Source organism: Nasonia vitripennis, chromosome 1, assembly GCF_009193385.2.
Source record: "Nasonia vitripennis strain AsymCx chromosome 1, Nvit_psr_1.1, whole genome shotgun sequence".
NCBI classification, from domain to species: Eukaryota; Metazoa; Arthropoda; class Insecta; order Hymenoptera; family Pteromalidae; genus Nasonia; species Nasonia vitripennis.
Genome location: NC_045757.1, coordinates 13677950 through 13695712, shown reverse-complemented (window position 1 = coordinate 13695712; position 17763 = coordinate 13677950). Strand labels below are relative to the sequence as shown.

General features: G+C 43.0%; 4 protein-coding genes across 6 annotated transcripts; 3 read left to right on the top strand and 1 right to left on the bottom strand.

Annotated features, from left to right (window-relative positions):
- The first annotated feature begins 1239 nt into the window (after positions 1-1239).
- LOC100114526 (beta-ureidopropionase-like) lies at positions 1240-4762 on the top strand. The gene is made up of 5 exons (XM_001599622.6): positions 1240-1826; positions 2499-2749; positions 3124-3509; positions 3586-3903; positions 4430-4762. Exons 1-5 carry the CDS (start codon positions 1699-1701, stop codon positions 4511-4513), a joined length of 1167 nt encoding a protein of 388 aa, XP_001599672.1. The 5' UTR covers positions 1240-1698; the 3' UTR covers positions 4514-4762.
- A 1454-nt stretch (positions 4763-6216) lies between these two features.
- LOC100113520 (beta-ureidopropionase) lies at positions 6217-9179 on the top strand. Its single transcript, XM_001599722.5, has 5 exons — positions 6217-6627; positions 6922-7172; positions 7826-8214; positions 8313-8630; positions 8746-9179. The coding sequence occupies exons 1-5, from the start codon at positions 6533-6535 to the stop codon at positions 8827-8829; spliced, it is 1137 nt and encodes a 378-aa protein (XP_001599772.1). The 5' UTR covers positions 6217-6532; the 3' UTR covers positions 8830-9179.
- Positions 9180-9556: 377 nt separating this feature from the next.
- LOC100114561 (beta-ureidopropionase) lies at positions 9557-12838 on the top strand. 3 transcript variants are annotated; one of them, XM_031929322.2, is made up of 6 exons: positions 9557-9936; positions 10626-10826; positions 11364-11611; positions 11685-12073; positions 12163-12480; positions 12571-12838. In XM_031929322.2, the coding sequence occupies exons 2-6, from the start codon at positions 10717-10719 to the stop codon at positions 12652-12654; spliced, it is 1149 nt and encodes a 382-aa protein (XP_031785182.1). In that variant the 5' UTR covers positions 9557-9936; positions 10626-10716; the 3' UTR covers positions 12655-12838. The 3 variants fall into 3 exon arrangements, with proteins under 3 accessions (XP_031785182.1, XP_032451618.1, XP_031785187.1); XM_032595727.1 differs by having other exon boundaries at positions 9613-9936; positions 10423-10826; XM_031929327.2 differs by lacking the exon at positions 10626-10826 and having other exon boundaries at positions 9613-9936.
- On the bottom strand, positions 12689-17318 carry LOC100114598 (peregrin). Its single transcript, XM_031929308.2, has 8 exons — positions 16815-17318; positions 15989-16274; positions 15517-15912; positions 14971-15433; positions 14592-14894; positions 13661-14404; positions 13148-13582; positions 12689-13059 (listed from the first exon to the last, which is right to left on the bottom strand). The coding sequence occupies exons 1-8, from the start codon at positions 17238-17240 to the stop codon at positions 12879-12881; spliced, it is 3234 nt and encodes a 1077-aa protein (XP_031785168.1). The 5' UTR covers positions 17241-17318; the 3' UTR covers positions 12689-12878.
- Between the last annotated feature and the right edge of the window lie 445 nt (positions 17319-17763).

The following is a 17763-nucleotide window of genomic DNA, read 5'->3' as shown; positions in this document are numbered from 1 at the left end:
CAAGAGAATAGCACGGAAGATAGCATTATATCTACTTTGTTGGCTCAAGTATTGGGATGCGTTGCACTTCCTGGTTTTGATGATTAAATTATACTAGGAAGAAAATTACGAAACGTCTATAGCTACACAAAATACAATATTTTTTATACGGTATGCATTATTAGCGCATTCCTCGCTGGATATCAACAAATGTAAAACTAACTATCTAAGGCCGCTCTTTAAATAAATAAATATATATATATAAATATATATATATATATATATATATATATATATATATATATATATAACATAATACGATACTGTTTTTCTAAAGATATAAAAAGGAACATAAAAAAATGTATGGTTTCGCCATTCGTTGTGTATAACATTACTTTTATAATCATTCAACGTATTTAAACGTTAAACGTACCACGCCAGTTTCTCTAAGGAGCTTCTACGTTAAAAAATATCGAACACTCCGAAGCTCATATTTATAAAGTATGCGCGTCCCAGCGTTCATCAAACCGCCGAAAATCGCATCTTAATTATTAAAACATATCAGAAGCTGGTTGCAGCCAACCAATGTCATCGATAATATTGGCGCTCTCCACACTATACATATAAATGACGATAAAAAAAAAATCGACGAATTCGGCTCCGAACAATGACGCTTCGCGACGAGCTTTATCGCGACAACCCTCGCTTTGACCTGTGCGCTCGCGTCTTCCATCCGATAATGACAATGTACGCTTAGCAGCTAACGCGATCTTCTGTCCCTCTCCAACATCCGACATCTCGGCTATACTAGCCGTTTGGAAAAGATAGTCACCTCTGTTTTCGAGTGTATAATTTGTTGAAAAAAAAAGGTCTCGAAAAAATGAAAAACAGCGTATGGAAGATAAACTCTCTACGCACAAACTGATAGAGGTTGTGTTTAATGAAAATAATTAACAAATTCACAGGGACGACAGGAAGAGTATAAAATGCAGATTCAATTTCAACGATTTTTGAGATAACCAAACTTTGTACCTTCGCCGTTTCGCCTAAAATGAAGCAATCGAGTGGTAAAACATCAGGCTTGTTCACCCGAGATACGGCGACACATTCATGCAAAAATTATTTTGAAAAAATCAAAAATATTTTTGCAATCTTGTCAAAGGCATGCAAAAAGGCATCCCAGAAATGAGATATCGTAGGTAATTCAAAGTAGTCTCAAATAATTGGAAAAAAATTCAGGAATTACTTTCGAAAAATCATATAGTTTTTAACAATTTGTTACCCAACCTGTGAACAACGTGTACGTAGAGGTAAAGCTCCAGGTGTTTGGAATAGTGGAACCGATGGGCCCAGGCTGGCCCTGGAAAACTTGCTCTCAAAACTGAAACTGGCCCTTCGCCTCCCTCGAAAAATATTGCCTCTACATACGGGCAGCCGCACACGAGGCGCTTCACTTTTGACTATCTTTTGCAAACGGCTAGTAGGGCGAGAGCTCGAGATACAAGTGTAAGCTGCATAAACACGCGGCGGTCTCTTGTCTCTAGCCAATCCCTGTCGAGGATCAATTGACGATTTTTTGCCAAACCGTCGGAGCGCCTGTTCGTCAGCCTATATAAATCCGCTGACGGAATCGTCGGGTATCAGTCGTCGGTAGCTCGATCGATTTCTCCCAGCAGTTTCGTTTGTTTCTTTCTTTCGCCCGGTTTTTCGAGAGGAAAGATGGAGATCTTCGGGGACGCCAAGACCACGGGTTTGGAGCACCTCACCCTCGAGCAGATGCTCGAGGATAATCTGCCCGAGCCTATGCTTAAGGAAGTCAAAAGGATCTTGTACGGCCGAGAAGTCGAGTAAGAAAAGAAGCCTATACGGATTACATATATACATGAATTTTGAACGTTATTTAATTATATTTATAATTATATATGGTCGTCTAGATGCATCGATTTTTATCACAATGCAGCCAATTCATTCGCGTTTCATCACTAACGTTTACCTAAGAGGAAATGTTTCCGCGACGCTGACAATTCGTCGACATGCTCATGCAAAAATTTTATTTCGTAACGGGAAATTTAAATAAAACGCGCAATCCCCGCATACCTCAGTACAGATAGAAAGATGTAATAATAATGCCTACGTAGAGAAACTGCACTTACTTATTTTTTATTCGGTTATTTTAAAAAACTCTCTTCACTCGACTTCGTAAAAGAGTAGATTTGTTTAAAAGAACTGCCTCACGCGAGAGATAATAGCATTCAATTTTCACACAATCTCAACAAAATTCACTGTAGCGTATCATTGGCCGATAGCTTCGATTGAAAGTGATTAATTTCTTAATTCGGTTCAAGCAACTTTCTCAGTCTTTCCTTGTACGTCGGTTAGCCTTTCGCTTATGCGACAATCTGGAGTCCGCGCGGACAAAAAAAATGAAACAATTTCTTTTATTCCGCTCAATGATAACGTGCGCTTAAAAAAAAACACCCACCCCATGTAAATATTTACAAGAACTCAAACGATCGTAGGCCTCTGGACCTACCCAAATTCGAGAAGGGCATTAACTGCGAGCTAAAGGGCTACAAGGTCGGCGGTGCGATCGAGGAGCAGCTTCGGCCTCCGAGGATCGTCCGCGTGGCCATCGTCCAGAACACGATCGTTTTGCCGACGACTGAGCCGATCCGTGACCAGCGCGACGCCATCCACAAGAAGATCACCAAGTACATCGAGCACGCGGCTACCTGCGGTGCCAACATCCTTTGCTTGCAGGAGGGTTGGCGTGAGTATGTTTAGGACTATGTTAAAACGTTTTGTTTCGAGTCAACTAATTCGTATTTGAGCAATGAGTAATCGTTTCGGGGCTGTATAATCACAGCGAGATTGCTCTGACGATCGTAAAATAATTAGGTCTCTCGTTAAACTTATCTATTTCGCGGCCTCCACTGTTTTTCTCGTCTCGGATTTTATCTATTTTGATGTGGGTTGATTTTTCGTATCGAGGACGATATAAAAGCAGTAAAGACGAGTTTTTTACAACGTCTTATCGTGCGCGCGAGTTTATAGGATGTAAATCGCATTAACGATCCTATGGAAAATTTTTCAAAACCAGAGCTATGCCAGGTCGATTTGAAAAAATTTAATTACCCCAAACAGCCATGCCGTTCGCCTTCTGCACCCGCGAGAAGTACCCCTGGTGCGAGTTCGCCGAAGACGCCCTCACCGGCCCGACGACCGAGCTCGTCTCGAGCCTCGCTCGCAAGTTCAACATGGTCATCATCTCGCCGATCCTCGAGCGCGACCGCAACGGCGAAGTTCTCTGGAACACCTCGGTGGTGGTCGGTACCGACGGCCGCGTCATCGGCAAGCACAGGAAGAACCACATCCCGCGGAAGAACGACTTCAACGAGTCGACCTACTACATGGAGGGTAACCTCGGACACCCGGTCTTCGACACCCCTTACGGAAAGATCGCCATCAACATTTGTTACGGTCGTCATCACCCGCTGAACTGGATCATGTTCGGACTGAACGGAGCCGAGGTGCGTGTACTCCATTTTTTTAAAGCAATGTACATGCGGTGGGATTGGAAACATAAAAATGAAACGATTTCCACAGATCGTGTTCAACCCGTCGGCCACCACCAAGACCCTGTCGGAGCCGATATGGCCGATCGAGGCTCGTTGCGCCGCGATCGCCAACAGCTACTACACGTGCGCCATCAACCGCGTCGGTACTGAGATATTCCCCAACGAGTTCACCTCTGGTAACGGACAGCCGGCCCACCGCGACTTCGGCCACTTCTACGGCTCCAGCTACATCGCTGCACCCGATGGTACGCGCACACCTGGACTCAACCGCCAGGAAGACGGTGTCCTCATCGCCGAGATCGACCTCAACCTTTGCAGGCAGATCAAGGACTTCTGGGGATTCAGGGTGAGCAGAGTGAAATTTTACTTGTATTTGAAGTTTTTCATTCAAAAATTGTCAATGCTGCATCGTGATAAAATCTCGTGTTATTTTTTAAAAGTCTTGCGCATACCGCGAAGTCGTAAGTTATTACACGCTGTTGGTAAAACAGGGAGGACAAAACGAAGCGGTGGCGTTTCACAATAGTAAAGCTATAATTAAAAATTAAAATGTAGTACGAATATCTCGTATCTGTTATGGATCACTAACCCGGCGGTTATCGACAATTAATATTCGAGATTAGAACAGTGTTATCGTTCGAGACATAACCGGTACTCTCAGTTCTATACCTATTTACGGAGACTCGAATTCAATAGTTTGACTTTGTTTATACGAATAGAAAATTGATTAAAAAGCTGAACCGACTACGAAAGCATTGCACAACGACAAACACATGTTGCACAGGAACGCGCAAACTGATAATTCTTGCAGTCTTGCATGCCTTGCAATTAAAAGCAAAGTAAGAAAAATTGTGCTTTTGTTCTGTTAACAGATGACAGCAAGGCTCGACATGTACGCCAAGAAGTTCGCCGAAGTTGTTGATCCGGACTACAAGTCCCAAGTCATTAAGCAGTAAATCGTTCTACAAAGTCCGTACACTGTAATCTTTCTTTTTACAATTTTGAATCTCTTTATCGTTAACCCATGACGCAAGCTAATGTATCTTCTTCAAAAAAGTTAACGTTGCTATGCTGCTGACTGATTTTAAAAAATTTGGGTTTGTTCCATAAATCATGACTTTTTATATGACTTACGAATATGTACACATTTATAAATATTTTCACCTCCTACACTTTTTCAATAAAGAAAATAACAATATAAAGAATTTGTTTGTACTTTTCTTCACCCATAATTCCCTGTTTTAATTCAAAATACTGACTGTACAGCGTAATTTTGATGGTTTATATTAACTGAAACATAACTTCAATGAAGTGAGATTTTAACATAGCTGGAAAACGATATTTTTAGAATGAACTGTTCTATCGCGATATTTATTTTCATATATACCTATTACATTATTTATAGATACAATTTTAAAATAAATTCATTTGAATTTAATCTGTGCCACTCATTGTATATAATATTAAAGTTCGAATTTGTCATCGTCTGCTTAACAAAATATTAATTATCTTATTAATTACATATAATGGTGCAATAATCGAATTTGAAAGTCACCAATATTGCGCAAGATTTGCGTGAAACCAGTTTTTTTTCCAAACGAATATGTCCTATCTTTCTATATTTTTAGCGCATTAATATGAATTGATCCCGTATATTCATGCGCTTCAATACGAATTCGTTTTGTATTAATGCGACAAAGACTGGAAAAATATATTTTTCAGCGCATTTATACGAAATCAGTTTATATTCATGCGGTGAAAAGAGAGAGAGAGAGAGAGAGAGAGAGAGAGAGAGAGAGAGAGAGAGAGAGAGAGAGAGGTATTTTTCAGCGCATTAATATGAAATCAGTTTATATTCATGCGGTAAAGAGAGAAGAGGTATTTTTTAGCGCATGAATATACAAAATCGACTCGTATTCATGCGGTACCGAGAAGATGGATACGTTTTACCGCATTAATATAAATTTGATTTCTATTAATGCGCTCCCGAAATCTTAGAACAGTCAACGATCACGAGGCGAAAAAACAAAATTAATTTCATTCATCGTACCATTTTTAATATTCTGGAATGTTTGCGATAGCAAAAAGTCCGCGATTTACAACTGTATAATTTATATAATGTACTATATTAAATTCTATGATAGTGAACATCGCACACTGAAAAAAACTGCTGCGTTTACACTACAAACAATCAAGCATGTGTTGTTTTTTATAAAATTTTTAATGAAAGTCACGAATCATTTTAAGTGCTATTGTCGGTAAATATTACGACAAACTATGTATGTTACTGTATATTATCAAGGCTGATTCATTTAATCTCTATAGGCACAACTACAAGTATCAGAGGTCACATCAGGGCCTGATGATCAAAACTCTATTCAAGTAAAGCTTCGAACAAATGTACATACAAACACTCTTAATACAGGTATTTCGCATACAAGTATTTTGCCAAAACAAAAATTTTTCTCGATCAGTGTATATCACTCATATATGCATAGCACAGTATCATCCTTCGAGTCTGTTCTTCGCTGCAAAATTATCGCCGAAGTTCTCTCGCCCCCGAGAGAGCGATAATCCTGCGTATCCGGCAAATACACATAAACCGCCGCGCGCTATACTCACGTAATCTCTACCCCCAAAAGGAGAAACACGTCTTTTCGCGCGTCTCCCACCGCGAGCCGCAGATACACGCGCGCTGTTATTGTACATACGTACACCGCGTTAAAATTTTCGCAATTTCCTCGAGAACGAGAAGGAGAGTGAGAGAGACGGAGAATGGCAGACGAGCCTTTTAGAAGCGCTAGCGCGGGTCGAGCCGATGTGTATATATTGGAGTCGGGGCAAGGCGTTGTCAATTCGCAGTACGCACTCGATCACCTCGGATCGGATTTTCAGTCACGCAGCCTCATAGCGAACGACCAGTCGATTTGCTTCTAATTGCTATTGTGAGAGGAGAAGAGAAGATAATATAAGACATGGATTCCCTCACCGTCGAGCAGATCTTGGAGGACAATGTTCCGGAGCAGCAGCTCAAGACGGTCAAGCGCGTGCTCTACGGACGCGAAATTGAGTGAGTTGGAGCTTTTTTAATCTCTAATTTTTCGCCTCGTTTGTTGTTGTTTTGGATTTGATAGCGCTGTGTATTAAAATAGACGGATGCATGCGAAAGAGTTGTTTGATCCGAGCCGGACGTTATCTACATAATTCTTTGGCTTAGTACAGAACTTTCTGGAAACGGTATCAAAGTATAATATTTTTTGCTAACGTGCGTTATAAATACACCTGACCTCTCGGTTATAAGCGCGATAGCGGCTAATCTATGCATACACTTTTAATTGCAACGATGCTCTCTTTTTTGTGCCAGGGCTCTCGACCTGCCGCCGATGGAGAAGGGCTTGCAGTGCGAGCTCAAGGGTTACAAGCTCGGCGGTGCGATAGCCGAGCAACTTCGCGCCCCCCGCGTCGTTAAAGTCGCCATAATCCAACACGGACTTGTGGTGCCGACGTCGGAGCCGATCCGAGTCCAGCGGGATGAGATCCACAAGAAGGTCACGAAGTACATCGAGCATGCGGCTACTTGCGGAGCTAACATCGTCTGCATGCAGGAGCTTTGGAGTAAGTTTTATATGGTTTTATAACATATGCTTCTACGATTTCATTCGTTTTCGAGAAAATAATTATTTCTTACTGTTGAAAAATAACTTCGCAATCGAACGCTTTGAACATCGACTGGTTAGCTACCGCTGTGATTTGAATAATAACTCTTGTTTGACCTGTCGGTGTTTATTATTAGGAGTGGCCGGATAGAACTACTTTTAGATTTATGCGATGCACTTACGCATTGCATAATATACCGCCGCGATGAATAAAACATAAGGATATACCGGTTAAAGTGAAATCTGTGTAATTTTCTAACTGCACAAGAAATACCAGAAAGGCTAGAATTTTCCAAGTCGTTTGAAAATCAATCGGTTTTTATGCGCCTGTACCACTTTTACCACCTGCTCCGCGAAGGAATTTACAATGTCGTCGACGAGACGTCTTATTTATGGTGTTAAGAGATGCTCATTACACCTAGTGATAATTGTTGCAGTACATCTAACAATAGCATTTCAATTCAAAGTAGTGGAAATTTGCATCGGTTTCTCTAAGCACCCATAAGAAATGATAAATATTTTGATTTGAAAACAATTAGGCAGCCCTAATTCCACTAACAACATCCGTTGTAATGTAAAGTAATCTAAACGCGCATACCTGCACGATTACAGCGATGCCGATGGCCTTCTGCACTCGCGAGAAGTACCCCTGGAACGAGTTCGCTGAGGACGCTTTGACCGGGCCGACGACGACCCTCATGGTGAAGATCGCCCAGAAGCACGGCATCGTCATCGTCTCGTCGATCCTCGAGCGCGAGTCCAGCAACAGCGACATCATCTGGAACACAACGGTGGTCATCAACTCGGACGGTCGCGTCCTCGGCAAGCAGAGGAAGAACCACATCCCCAGAAACGGCGACTTCAACGAGTCCACTTACTACATGGAGGGTAACCTCGGTCATCCCGTCTTCGACACGACCTTCGGCAAGATTGGCGTCGTCACGTGCTACGGTCGGCACCATCCTCTCAACTGGCTCATGTACGGAATCAACGGCGCCGAGGTACCAGTCAATCCTGCGAATCTGTAGAAGAAGAAAAAACCTTTTCATCAACGATATTTTCATGAATTATACACTAACCAAAATATTAACCTGTGCAGATCGTCTTCAACCCGTCGGCGATCATAGCCGAGCAGTTCGAGACCCTGTGGGGAGTGGAAGCTCGTTGCGCGGCGATCTCCAACAGCTACTACACTTGCGCGATCAACCGAGTCGGTACCGAGGTGTACCCCAACGCCTTCACTTCTGGGGACGGCAAACCTCCGCACAAGGAGCTCGGCGAGTTCTTCGGCTCGAGCTACATCACCGCACCCGACGGTACCCGCACACCAGGACTTAACCGTACCGGTGACGGTGTTCTCATCGCAGAGATCGACCTCAACCTGTGCAGGCAGGTGCGCGATCTCTGGAACTTCCCGGTAAGTGCTTCTCTCAATTTTTTTTTTATTATTCGCAAGGAATTAGTTCGAACTTAACTTGAGTTCTTGAGAATATCGACCTTCGCAGTTCAACAAAAATTACAATTTTTCACAGATGACGCGCAGACTGGATCTGTACTCGCGGGAGCTCACCAAGGCAACCGACCCCAACTACCAGCCGCAAATCGTCGGAAAGTAAATTGCCGCGTGCGCAGCTCTTCAATGCCGAGAATCTCGCAGGCATTCGTTGTAAAATCGTACTATTACATTTTTGATACCTCTTTTCTATGTTTGTTTTACAAATATTTTTTACACCTTGCTTCCAGCGTGTCTCTTGAGTATGATTGTGCAATAAATTGTAGGTTCTAAAAATAATTGTTCATAGATGCGATTATTCGGTTGCCTTATAGCAGTTGCGAAATTGCGATCGATCATATAATGTAATTATGAAATATTGCGCGAACGATAAGACAGATGCACTTTATCGTTCACTTTTTATGTAAGATCAGTATAGGCATCTATTTGAATAAAAAACCAAGTGATAACGTACTTGACGCATTAGCATTCACATTGCATCCCGTATCCATAAATCCTTCTCTAATTTGTATGCATACAAGATTCTTGGAAATTCGAAATTTTAAAGCAGCATTTTCCCTCTAAATAACTTCGAACAGTTTAACAAATCCATACATGTATCCAACGATCTTGAACATTTCGTTACTTTTAGATTTAAAATATCAGCTCGTACGAAGTATTTAAAAAAAAACTTTATACGCAAGATAGTTCAAAAATTCGTCTAGACAACATCTCCTAAATAAAAACCAAACCGATCCACAACTTGAAACAGCAATGGAGCATACAGCTATATATAGATAAAAGTGAGCATCCAGTTTTACCTTCACTCTCGAGCGCAGTAAAACCAGCTGTGGAAAACACAGAAACGCATAGTATAAAAGCGCCGCATGCACGTACCGCGAGGGTAAGCGTAGACGTCGCTATTGGTCGTTTCGTTATCCCCACCTCGGCTTCGATATAGTCGCATTGTCGCCTATATGCTTGCATTTCGACGTGCGTCGTACGGAGAGCAGCTGATATATACCTATAATTCGAGATCGAGCGTCTTTCAGCGTCGTCATCTTGGCTGTCCAGTACTAATAGCTCAGTTGATTTCGGCCAGGTCTTTGCTTACCATCGAGTGCTTTGTTTTTGTTTGGTGCAAGGTGTTTCCGTGTGTACATAAAAGTATTGATTGGCGAATCTATCGATCAATGGTATATTGCGAAGTGAAGGGTGAATAGATAGAGTGGTAAGTTTGCGTGGCTTTGTATTCAATTCTATTTAATGACGCGCGCCGCGCATTTTGTTTGAAAAATTATTCAGAGATAAAAATAAAGCCTCTCGACAGTTTATTGCGCGTTAAAAGTGCGTGCGGAAATGAAGCTTGTACGCGAACATATTTAAAGATAATCCTCAGAACGACGTGTAGTGTCTCTTTTGAAAATTTCCATTGAACGTTCGATAAAAGCAAATTTGATATATACTGAGAACCATTTAGTAATTTCACTTTTGGAATAATTACAAACGAGATGGAATATTTTATCAAGATATATGAATTACATTCAATTAGTTAAATCACACGGTTTGAAGATAATACCGATAAGACATTCACAAAAACAAATAAAATATCGCGGTCACATTCAATCCGCTTGCACTTGTCGCTCTCACGATGGATTACATATACTTATCGCACTTTTAATCGATGCTGCGCTCTACACAATCTCCGATGTCCAAGATAAATAAAAATGCGCATCTGCGCGGTGTTATTGGAGCAAAGTGACACGATCCGAATCTCGCATACGTTCGCAGTTAGAAACGCCCACTATGCGCAGCTCTTGTAAATAGCAAATTACCGTGAAAGCAAGTATACGAATAATCGAACAACTGGCGACAGCCCAAAAGCATTAAAAATATTCCATTCAACTTGCTGATTCGCAGCGGAAAAGTATACCGAGAAGGTGGTGCGCCATAAGGTACAACGAAGAGATAAAACCGAGTTTAGAAAAGTCTCGAGCATCGAGGAGCGAAGATGAGCAATTTGGAATTGGAGAAGCTGTCGCTGGAAGAGGTCTTGGACAAAGAGGTCAGCGAGACCAGTGGCGAGTTTGTGAATAGGCTTATTTATGGACGAAAATTGGAGTGAGTCGCATTTTTTTAATTGAAATCAATCAGTTAGGATGCGGGCTGAGGCTGTTCAACGCGATAGTGTGCGAGGAATTCGAGAGAGAAATATTCTCGTTATCTTCGGAGTTGGCTTACGACGACTGCAACCTACGTTTAATGTTTACTGTGCTATTATTGTCATTTCAGCGTTCCGCTGCAATTTGAATAATCATACCGCGAGTTGCAATACTGAAATTCGTGTGAAAGTATGTGCTTAATTTGTTACAGCAATAGGTTTCAGATTTTTTAAAAAAGAAGACAAATTCTCAGGCTTATAACGCATAAAAAGTCGCTTTCTTTGTACCGGGATTATGACAGTCGAAAAAATGGTGCAAAAAAATATCGCGCGATGCTATTAATATTACGCCACAGCGCCCGGCAGTTCCTCCGAGAAAAAAAAACAATAAATATACTAATTCGCGAATTACAGCCCTCATCGCGCCTTGGCCTACCACAACGAGCCATCCGCCGAAAATAATTTTTCACTCACTTCGATCGTTCCTTCTTTTCCAGAAAACTCGACATTCCAAAATTAGACGAGAACACCTGCGAAGTAGCCGGTTGGCGGATGGGTGGCGCCAAAGCCGAGCAGTTGCGTCCACCTAGGATCGTCCGAGTTGGTCTGATCCAGAACTCGATAGTTTTACCAACCGATGCGCCGATCGCCGAGCAACGCGCCGCGATTCACAAGAAGATCTCAGGTTACATAGATCATGCGGCCAAGTGCGGGGTCAACATCGTCTGTATGCAGGAGGCTTGGAGTAAGTTTTTAATTCGAATTTTTATATCGCGCATGTAACAAAGCCAATAAAAATACAATATCCAACATTACAGCGATGCCGTTCGCCTTCTGCACGCGCGAAAAGTATCCTTGGTCGGAGTTTGCCGAAGAGGCGGTCGATGGCCCGACGACCGAGCTTCTGTCCAACTTGGCTCGCAAGCACAACATGGTAATCGTTTCGTCGATCCTCGAGCGCGACGGTGTCAACGGCGATACCGTCTGGAACACGGCAGTCGTTATAGGACCAGACGGTAAAGTCATCGGTAAACACAGGAAGAATCACATTCCACGAGTCGGAGACTTCAATGAATCTACGTATTACATGGAGGGTAACACTGGACATCCAGTCTTCGAAACTCCCTATGGAAAGATTGCAATCAACATTTGCTATGGACGGCATCACCCCTTAAACTGGCTTATGTTCGGCATTAACGGTGCAGAGGTCAGTTCCACCTTGCGTTAATACGTTTCTTATGCTCTACAAATGAATAAAGAAAAAAAAACAAATTACATTTCAACTACGACTTTCAGATTGTCTTCAATCCATCCGCCACCGTTGGTAATCTCTCGGAACCTTTGTGGCCCATCGAGGCTCGCAACGCAGCCATAGCTAACAGCTATTACACTTGCGCGATTAACCGCGTCGGCATCGAGAAGTTTCCTAACGAGTTTACCTCAGGTGATGGTAAACCAAGTCACCGAGAGTTCGGACAGTTCTACGGCTCGAGCTATGTAGCAGCGCCAGACGGTGCGAGGACACGCGGACTCAACCGACACATGGATGGTTTATTGGTGGCAGAGTTGGATCTAAACCTGTGTCGCCAGACGAAAGACGTTTGGGGATTCAGAGTAAGTGAACTGTTTTTATGAAATAAAAAATATAATGGTTTTCAAACAAAATACTGAATAATAAACTAAAAAATGATGATAAATTTGCAGATGACTCAAAGACTGGATATGTATGCGAAGGAAATAACCGCAGCCTCGCAATCCGACTTCAAACCACAGGTTGTGGGAAAGTGAGGAAATTCCAATGGAAGATAAACTCGTTCTGTTGTCACATTGTAAAAAGATTCATTTTATATATTTATAAAACGACTAAAACATTTCTTTTCCAGAAGGAGAGTTATTGGATAGTTTTGTACGAAAAACAGTAGCTTAATTAAATTAATGATTCCTATAAAGTGATAAAATAAACTTTATACAAGTGTTGCTATTTTACCTAGTCGAAGAAACTAACTACATGATTAATCGCCGGCCGACACGCTGAGTGTCGAGTTCCGCGTTTGTTTTTGGTAGAGTAACGCATCTTGATAAGCCTTCTTCACCGCCTTCCTGTCCGTGGGTTTTCGAGACTCGATTAGCTTGCCGTCATCCAATTCTTGCGATACGCCTAAAGGTTCTAATTTTTCTCCTGGTAACCATTGCCTATAAAAGAATAATCAAAGTTTAAATAAAGTTTTTTGTACTATGGCGATTTAAAGAAAAAAAAATACGATCATTTCAAAAACTGTACCATGTTCTCTTTGTATCGAAAAACAGTACGAGATACACTCGGTCCTTATAATTACTGGCCAAAGCGAGCACGTCGTCAGGTGGCGAAGGTATGGGAACACCTTTATGTACCGTACCACGCGGAGTATTGGGATCGATGATTAATGCTGGATACCATGGATAACCCCGACATTTGGCCCATACGAGTTGTAACGCAGTCAGAGCCCCATTGCTGTCCGTCTCCATTTTGCTATTGGCTTCGTTAGCAGAGACATCGTCGTTAGTATGTTTCGCTGATTTTGGTTTATGGGTAGGTGAGTCTTCATGGGCTGTATCGTCTCCGTCAGCATCAAGGTCATCATCCCGCTCCGGACTCGTTGATCGACTGGTAGAGCAACTACTACAGCTAGAGGACTGGCTTTCACGTTCACCTATATCACTGTCTGTCGCTCCGCTCCTACGCAAATAAATGTTTATGATATAACGTGACCTAGATTCACTGCATATTAACAATATACGACTGAACTTTGCTTACCTGTAAACTCTAAAACTGTCGCTTTGCTTCTTCTGCTCATTCTCAGGACTAGTCCGATGTAACTGTCCCCTGCTAGCACGAGCCTTGGCTTTCCGCGTAAAAAGTACAGCAGTCCTACGATTGACACCACCACTAATGGCTCCACCACCAGTGCTACTGCCACTAATGTTTGCAGCGCTTGTACCTCCAGGACTCGTACTCATAATGCTCGTAGAAGATGTGTCTTTTTCGTTGTTAGCTTTCGATTCTGAGTCATTCCGAACTCTCGCACTGCGATCTCGCTTTCTCGATTTTGCTCCACCAGCAGCAGGAGTAGAATTTACATGCTGCTGTGGCTCTTCAGATTCTGCTTCTGCTTCTTCAGCAGATTCCTCAGTGATATGACCGTCTAATTCGGGATAGTCTTTGCGTGCCTGCTCGATGAGAACGCCGCCTTGCTCGCGCATTTTAACACCCGCGCGATAGAACATAGTATCCTTGCGGTTATAGGCCAGGCAGTTGTTAACCATCAGATTGAAATCAGCCTCAAAGGCAGATATCGAATCGTACTCTGAACGGTCTATTTTAGCCTCCATAGTTGATAGATCCATTGGATGTGTTACGATATCCAGATAGTCCGGTACTTCTTCAATGTTGACTGGTTGTCCAAAGACGTCGTTTGGGTCGCGCAGTTTTAACGTTTCTAGTAATACTCTTAATACACTTTCAAGCGGTCTCAGCTCAAACCACATACACTTTTCTTTTCTGCAAAAATAGTAAAATATTTTTATAACTAAATGAAATAATTACAACTAAAAAATGCAGTTTCATTAAGTCATATATTAATTCTTTCAATATATCCTACTTTCTGAAAATGTTTACCCTCTCGTCAAAAAAACGAGTACTTATTACAGGGTCAGTAATAAATCAAAAAGTTGTTTCTTTCACTCACACTTTAAAAAGTTCTTTCTTCAATTTTTCCCGTTTTCTGACAAGTTCACAGAGTAGCCTTGCTCTCTCTAAATCTTGTCTGAGACATTGCCAATACTTCAATTGCTTATACATTTCGTTGCGTATCTCGGCATCAGGCGTAGGCGACGAGGCGTCACCTAGTGACGGAGGAGCTCGTGGATGCGGGTGCGAACTCTGTAATCTCCTAAGCAAGGGTACGCCGTTACGATACTGTCGTTTCAGGGTCCAATAGGCTATCAGCCGCTGGATCAGCTGGTTCTTCTTTGGTAGACCGTCCGCTAAGCTATAAAAAATTTGTAACGTAGATTTGCATTCCAATTGCACCCTGTGTGAGAAATGATAATGCGCTACCAACTTACTTAGCGATCTCGCGAATACGTTCGGGCGGAATGGTTGGTATGGAAATAACAGGTGCGCTTGAACTTTTCTTGTTGGCGATGGCCCGTCTTCTGGCGTCGGCTGGATTTGTGCTAGGTTGGTAATCTGGCGGCGCATGTGTCTCGCAGTAGGCCGTTTTCTGGACTAGCATGGGCTCTCCGTTGGCCGGCTGTACGGTTCGCATTCGCATGCATAGCCCTGCCTGCTGAGCGCACGTTACGTGGAATGCCGCGTAGCAATTGCTCTTGTGACACTGGATGCAGGCGCCAACACCTCGACGCTTGCAAACGCAGCAGGTGAGCCGCCAGCGGGCTGCGGGTATACTTTCGATGCTATCGATCGGCTCGAGGAAAACCGTATTGGCAAAACGTACTTCTGGAATCCAAAGAGCGCAGACTACGTGCGCCCAAGTGGCCGGCCGGTCCGTCTGTTTGAAAGCACCGCCTAACCCAATAACCAAGTTTGATTAATCACGCATTGGAGTGCTTATTTAAAAAGCGAATGAAACACGAAAGAAAGAAATTTACCTCTGTTAGGACAAAGAGCGCAATCAACGGCTCTGGAAGGACTCTGTAAACATCTCCTACACAGCCATTGGCCTTCAGGAATGTAAGGAACTCCGTAGCAGTCTTGGTGCACGGCAAGATTGCACATGTCGCAGAAGAGGATGGCATTGCTGTTTTGGCACTCGCCATCCATACATATGCAACAGACTGCGTCCTCATCGGCGGCCGTGACCAAGGCACCGGCTGCACCTCCTCCATTGGTCTGTTGTTGGAAATAAGATTCTTTTTCTAAACGATCCATTAAGAGCTCGAACGTGTCTGGCTCCAAGTTGGGTGTTAAACCCGAAGCTGCGCGACGTTCGTTTACTATAGACAGCCATGCTGAATCCTCTTCGTCTAGATCGTACTCAACTTCTCCTAAAAATTGCAAGTTTTTTTTAAAATTTGTTATAGTTAAGAAAAGTTAATGCTTTCAATGTAAAATGCTTCTTACCATCTAATTCTTCACCACTTCTCTCCATAAATCTCACATAGGAATTGGGGAGAGGCTCAGCCTCACCAATTTGACTCTCATAGCCATCTAATTCTTTGGCCACCGCTGTTGGTAGGGAACTTAATATGGCTTTGTCCTCCTTCTCTCTATCAGCTGCTGTGGAGCTATTACTTTTGAAAGATGTATTTTTTTCATCGGCATCAAACTCTTCTTGAGATAATATAGGAATACTGTCGTTGAAATTCACTTTGAACGGTTTGTTTCCATCCTCGCGCAAAGGATTTAACTAAAAATAAATATATAAATGAGTCAAAAGATCTTTTCATTCATAATTTTACGTTTTTATTGCCATAACTTTAACAGCACTAATGAATATTGAATAATTTGAATAATCGTACTTTTTACGACCAAACGTGTCAAAAATCAGTAAATTTGCATAAGCTATAAATGCATAATATGACGCCTTTCTCTTCGTTTCGTAATAGCGTAATAACAACAATAATTTCGCGTTTAGTTGCAACTACTTGTATACAGCAACGAAAGGAGGTTAGGTGTTATTATTTACTCGCTTCTTTGCATCATCAAAGAAGGTAAACATTCACTTGGGAAATCGTCATCAATGCCAGTGGAGACATCAGAATGCAAGTGGAAAGCAAAAACACAACAGCCCCTGCACGACAAATTGCACGTCAGCCGCACGGTCTTTCGCGGAAAAGCAGCAAACCTCGGCTGGAGAATCGCCTAATGACTAATGCTCTCGGCGTACGTTTACCCGCCAAAGTAGCGTGCGCGAAAAAGCCAAAAGCGCGAACCGCGGAAGACTCACCAGGGCATACTTGTTGGACTCCTGGACAGGTGTAGCGTCGGTGCTACCCGCTGCGTTGGGACTGGTCGCTTGGGCCTCGGCCAACTTGCCGATCTTGCTCCGGTTGCGGCCCTTCTTCTTGCTGGAGTGCGGCGTGGTCGAGTTCCTCATCTTCTTGCGCCTCCGCTTACCGCCACCGCCGCCGACGAGTAATCCTGGCCGACGCCGTGAGGACTTGTCCCGGGGCCGCGCGGGCCGGTGCTCCCTCGTCGCCTGCAGCACCGTGCGTACTTTCGGGCTCGTCGTCGTGCGTCTCTTGCTCGCACAGCTCACCCGGGAAAGAAATAACCCGCCGCCACCGCTTGCGTGTGTATACGTGCCGCGGCTCGGCGGCTGACGACCGTTGATGTGTGCGGATTGTACGCGCGGGTATATTGGTATGCGCATACAGTGTGTTTTTCTGCCGCGATGGGGTTAGCGGTCGGTCGATTCACGATTGTACTCTGCAGGCTGCAGCTCGTCTGGGAGGTTAGGATACGCGCGCCGCGGCTTTTCACTTGCGCCGCAGGGAGTATTTTACCTGTTGGGGGTTTTCTACGCGAACGGCCAAAGCGCGGGAACGCTGACGTAGGTTCGAAATGTCAGACGAGCTTTTTACTGCGATAACGAGATATAGTGCTCTTTATCAGCGAAGATTAGAAATATTAAGATTCGCTAGATTGGAATATATTTGAACTGAAATGCCTATAGTTTGAAGTTTTCAAACTTTCCTGTTAGTGCGAATTATTTTTGCTGATAAAGGTAAGAGATAATATTAATAACTAAATATGTGCGCTGGCGCATAGCATTGCAATCAAATGATTCTTATCGCGCAGTAGAATATAACTTTTGAAAAAATACAACAATGAACTTGCAAAAAGCGCTCGAAGCGCAATTATGCCAATAAAGCGACTGTTTACGAATTTGAGTT

Excerpts from the sequence above, each read along its gene's own strand:
- LOC100114526 (XM_001599622.6), top strand. The coding sequence starts at position 1,699 with ATGGAGATCTTCGGGGACGCCAAGACCACGGGTTTGGAGCACCTCACC. Across the intron at positions 1,827-2,498 it reads TTGTACGGCCGAGAAGTCGA|GCCTCTGGACCTACCCAAAT; the intron begins GTAAGAAAAGAA and ends AAACGATCGTAG. Across the intron at positions 3,510-3,585 it reads TCGGACTGAACGGAGCCGAG|ATCGTGTTCAACCCGTCGGC; the intron begins GTGCGTGTACTC and ends CGATTTCCACAG.
- LOC100113520 (XM_001599722.5), top strand. The coding sequence starts at position 6,533 with ATGGATTCCCTCACCGTCGAGCAGATCTTGGAGGACAATGTTCCGGAG. Across the intron at positions 6,628-6,921 it reads CTCTACGGACGCGAAATTGA|GGCTCTCGACCTGCCGCCGA; the intron begins GTGAGTTGGAGC and ends TTTTTGTGCCAG. Across the intron at positions 7,173-7,825 it reads CTGCATGCAGGAGCTTTGGA|CGATGCCGATGGCCTTCTGC; the intron begins GTAAGTTTTATA and ends GCACGATTACAG.
- LOC100114561 (XM_031929322.2), top strand. The coding sequence starts at position 10,717 with ATGAGCAATTTGGAATTGGAGAAGCTGTCGCTGGAAGAGGTCTTGGAC. Across the intron at positions 10,827-11,363 it reads ATTTATGGACGAAAATTGGA|AAAACTCGACATTCCAAAAT; the intron begins GTGAGTCGCATT and ends CTTCTTTTCCAG. Across the intron at positions 12,481-12,570 it reads AAGACGTTTGGGGATTCAGA|ATGACTCAAAGACTGGATAT; the intron begins GTAAGTGAACTG and ends ATAAATTTGCAG.
- LOC100114598 (XM_031929308.2), bottom strand. The coding sequence starts at position 17,240 with ATGCGCATACCAATATACCCGCGCGTACAATCCGCACACATCAACGGT. Across the intron at positions 15,913-15,988 it reads AAGTGGTGAAGAATTAGATG|GAGAAGTTGAGTACGATCTA; the intron begins GTAAGAAGCATT and ends TGCAATTTTTAG. Across the intron at positions 13,060-13,147 it reads TTCGATACAAAGAGAACATG|GCAATGGTTACCAGGAGAAA; the intron begins GTACAGTTTTTG and ends ATTCTTTTATAG.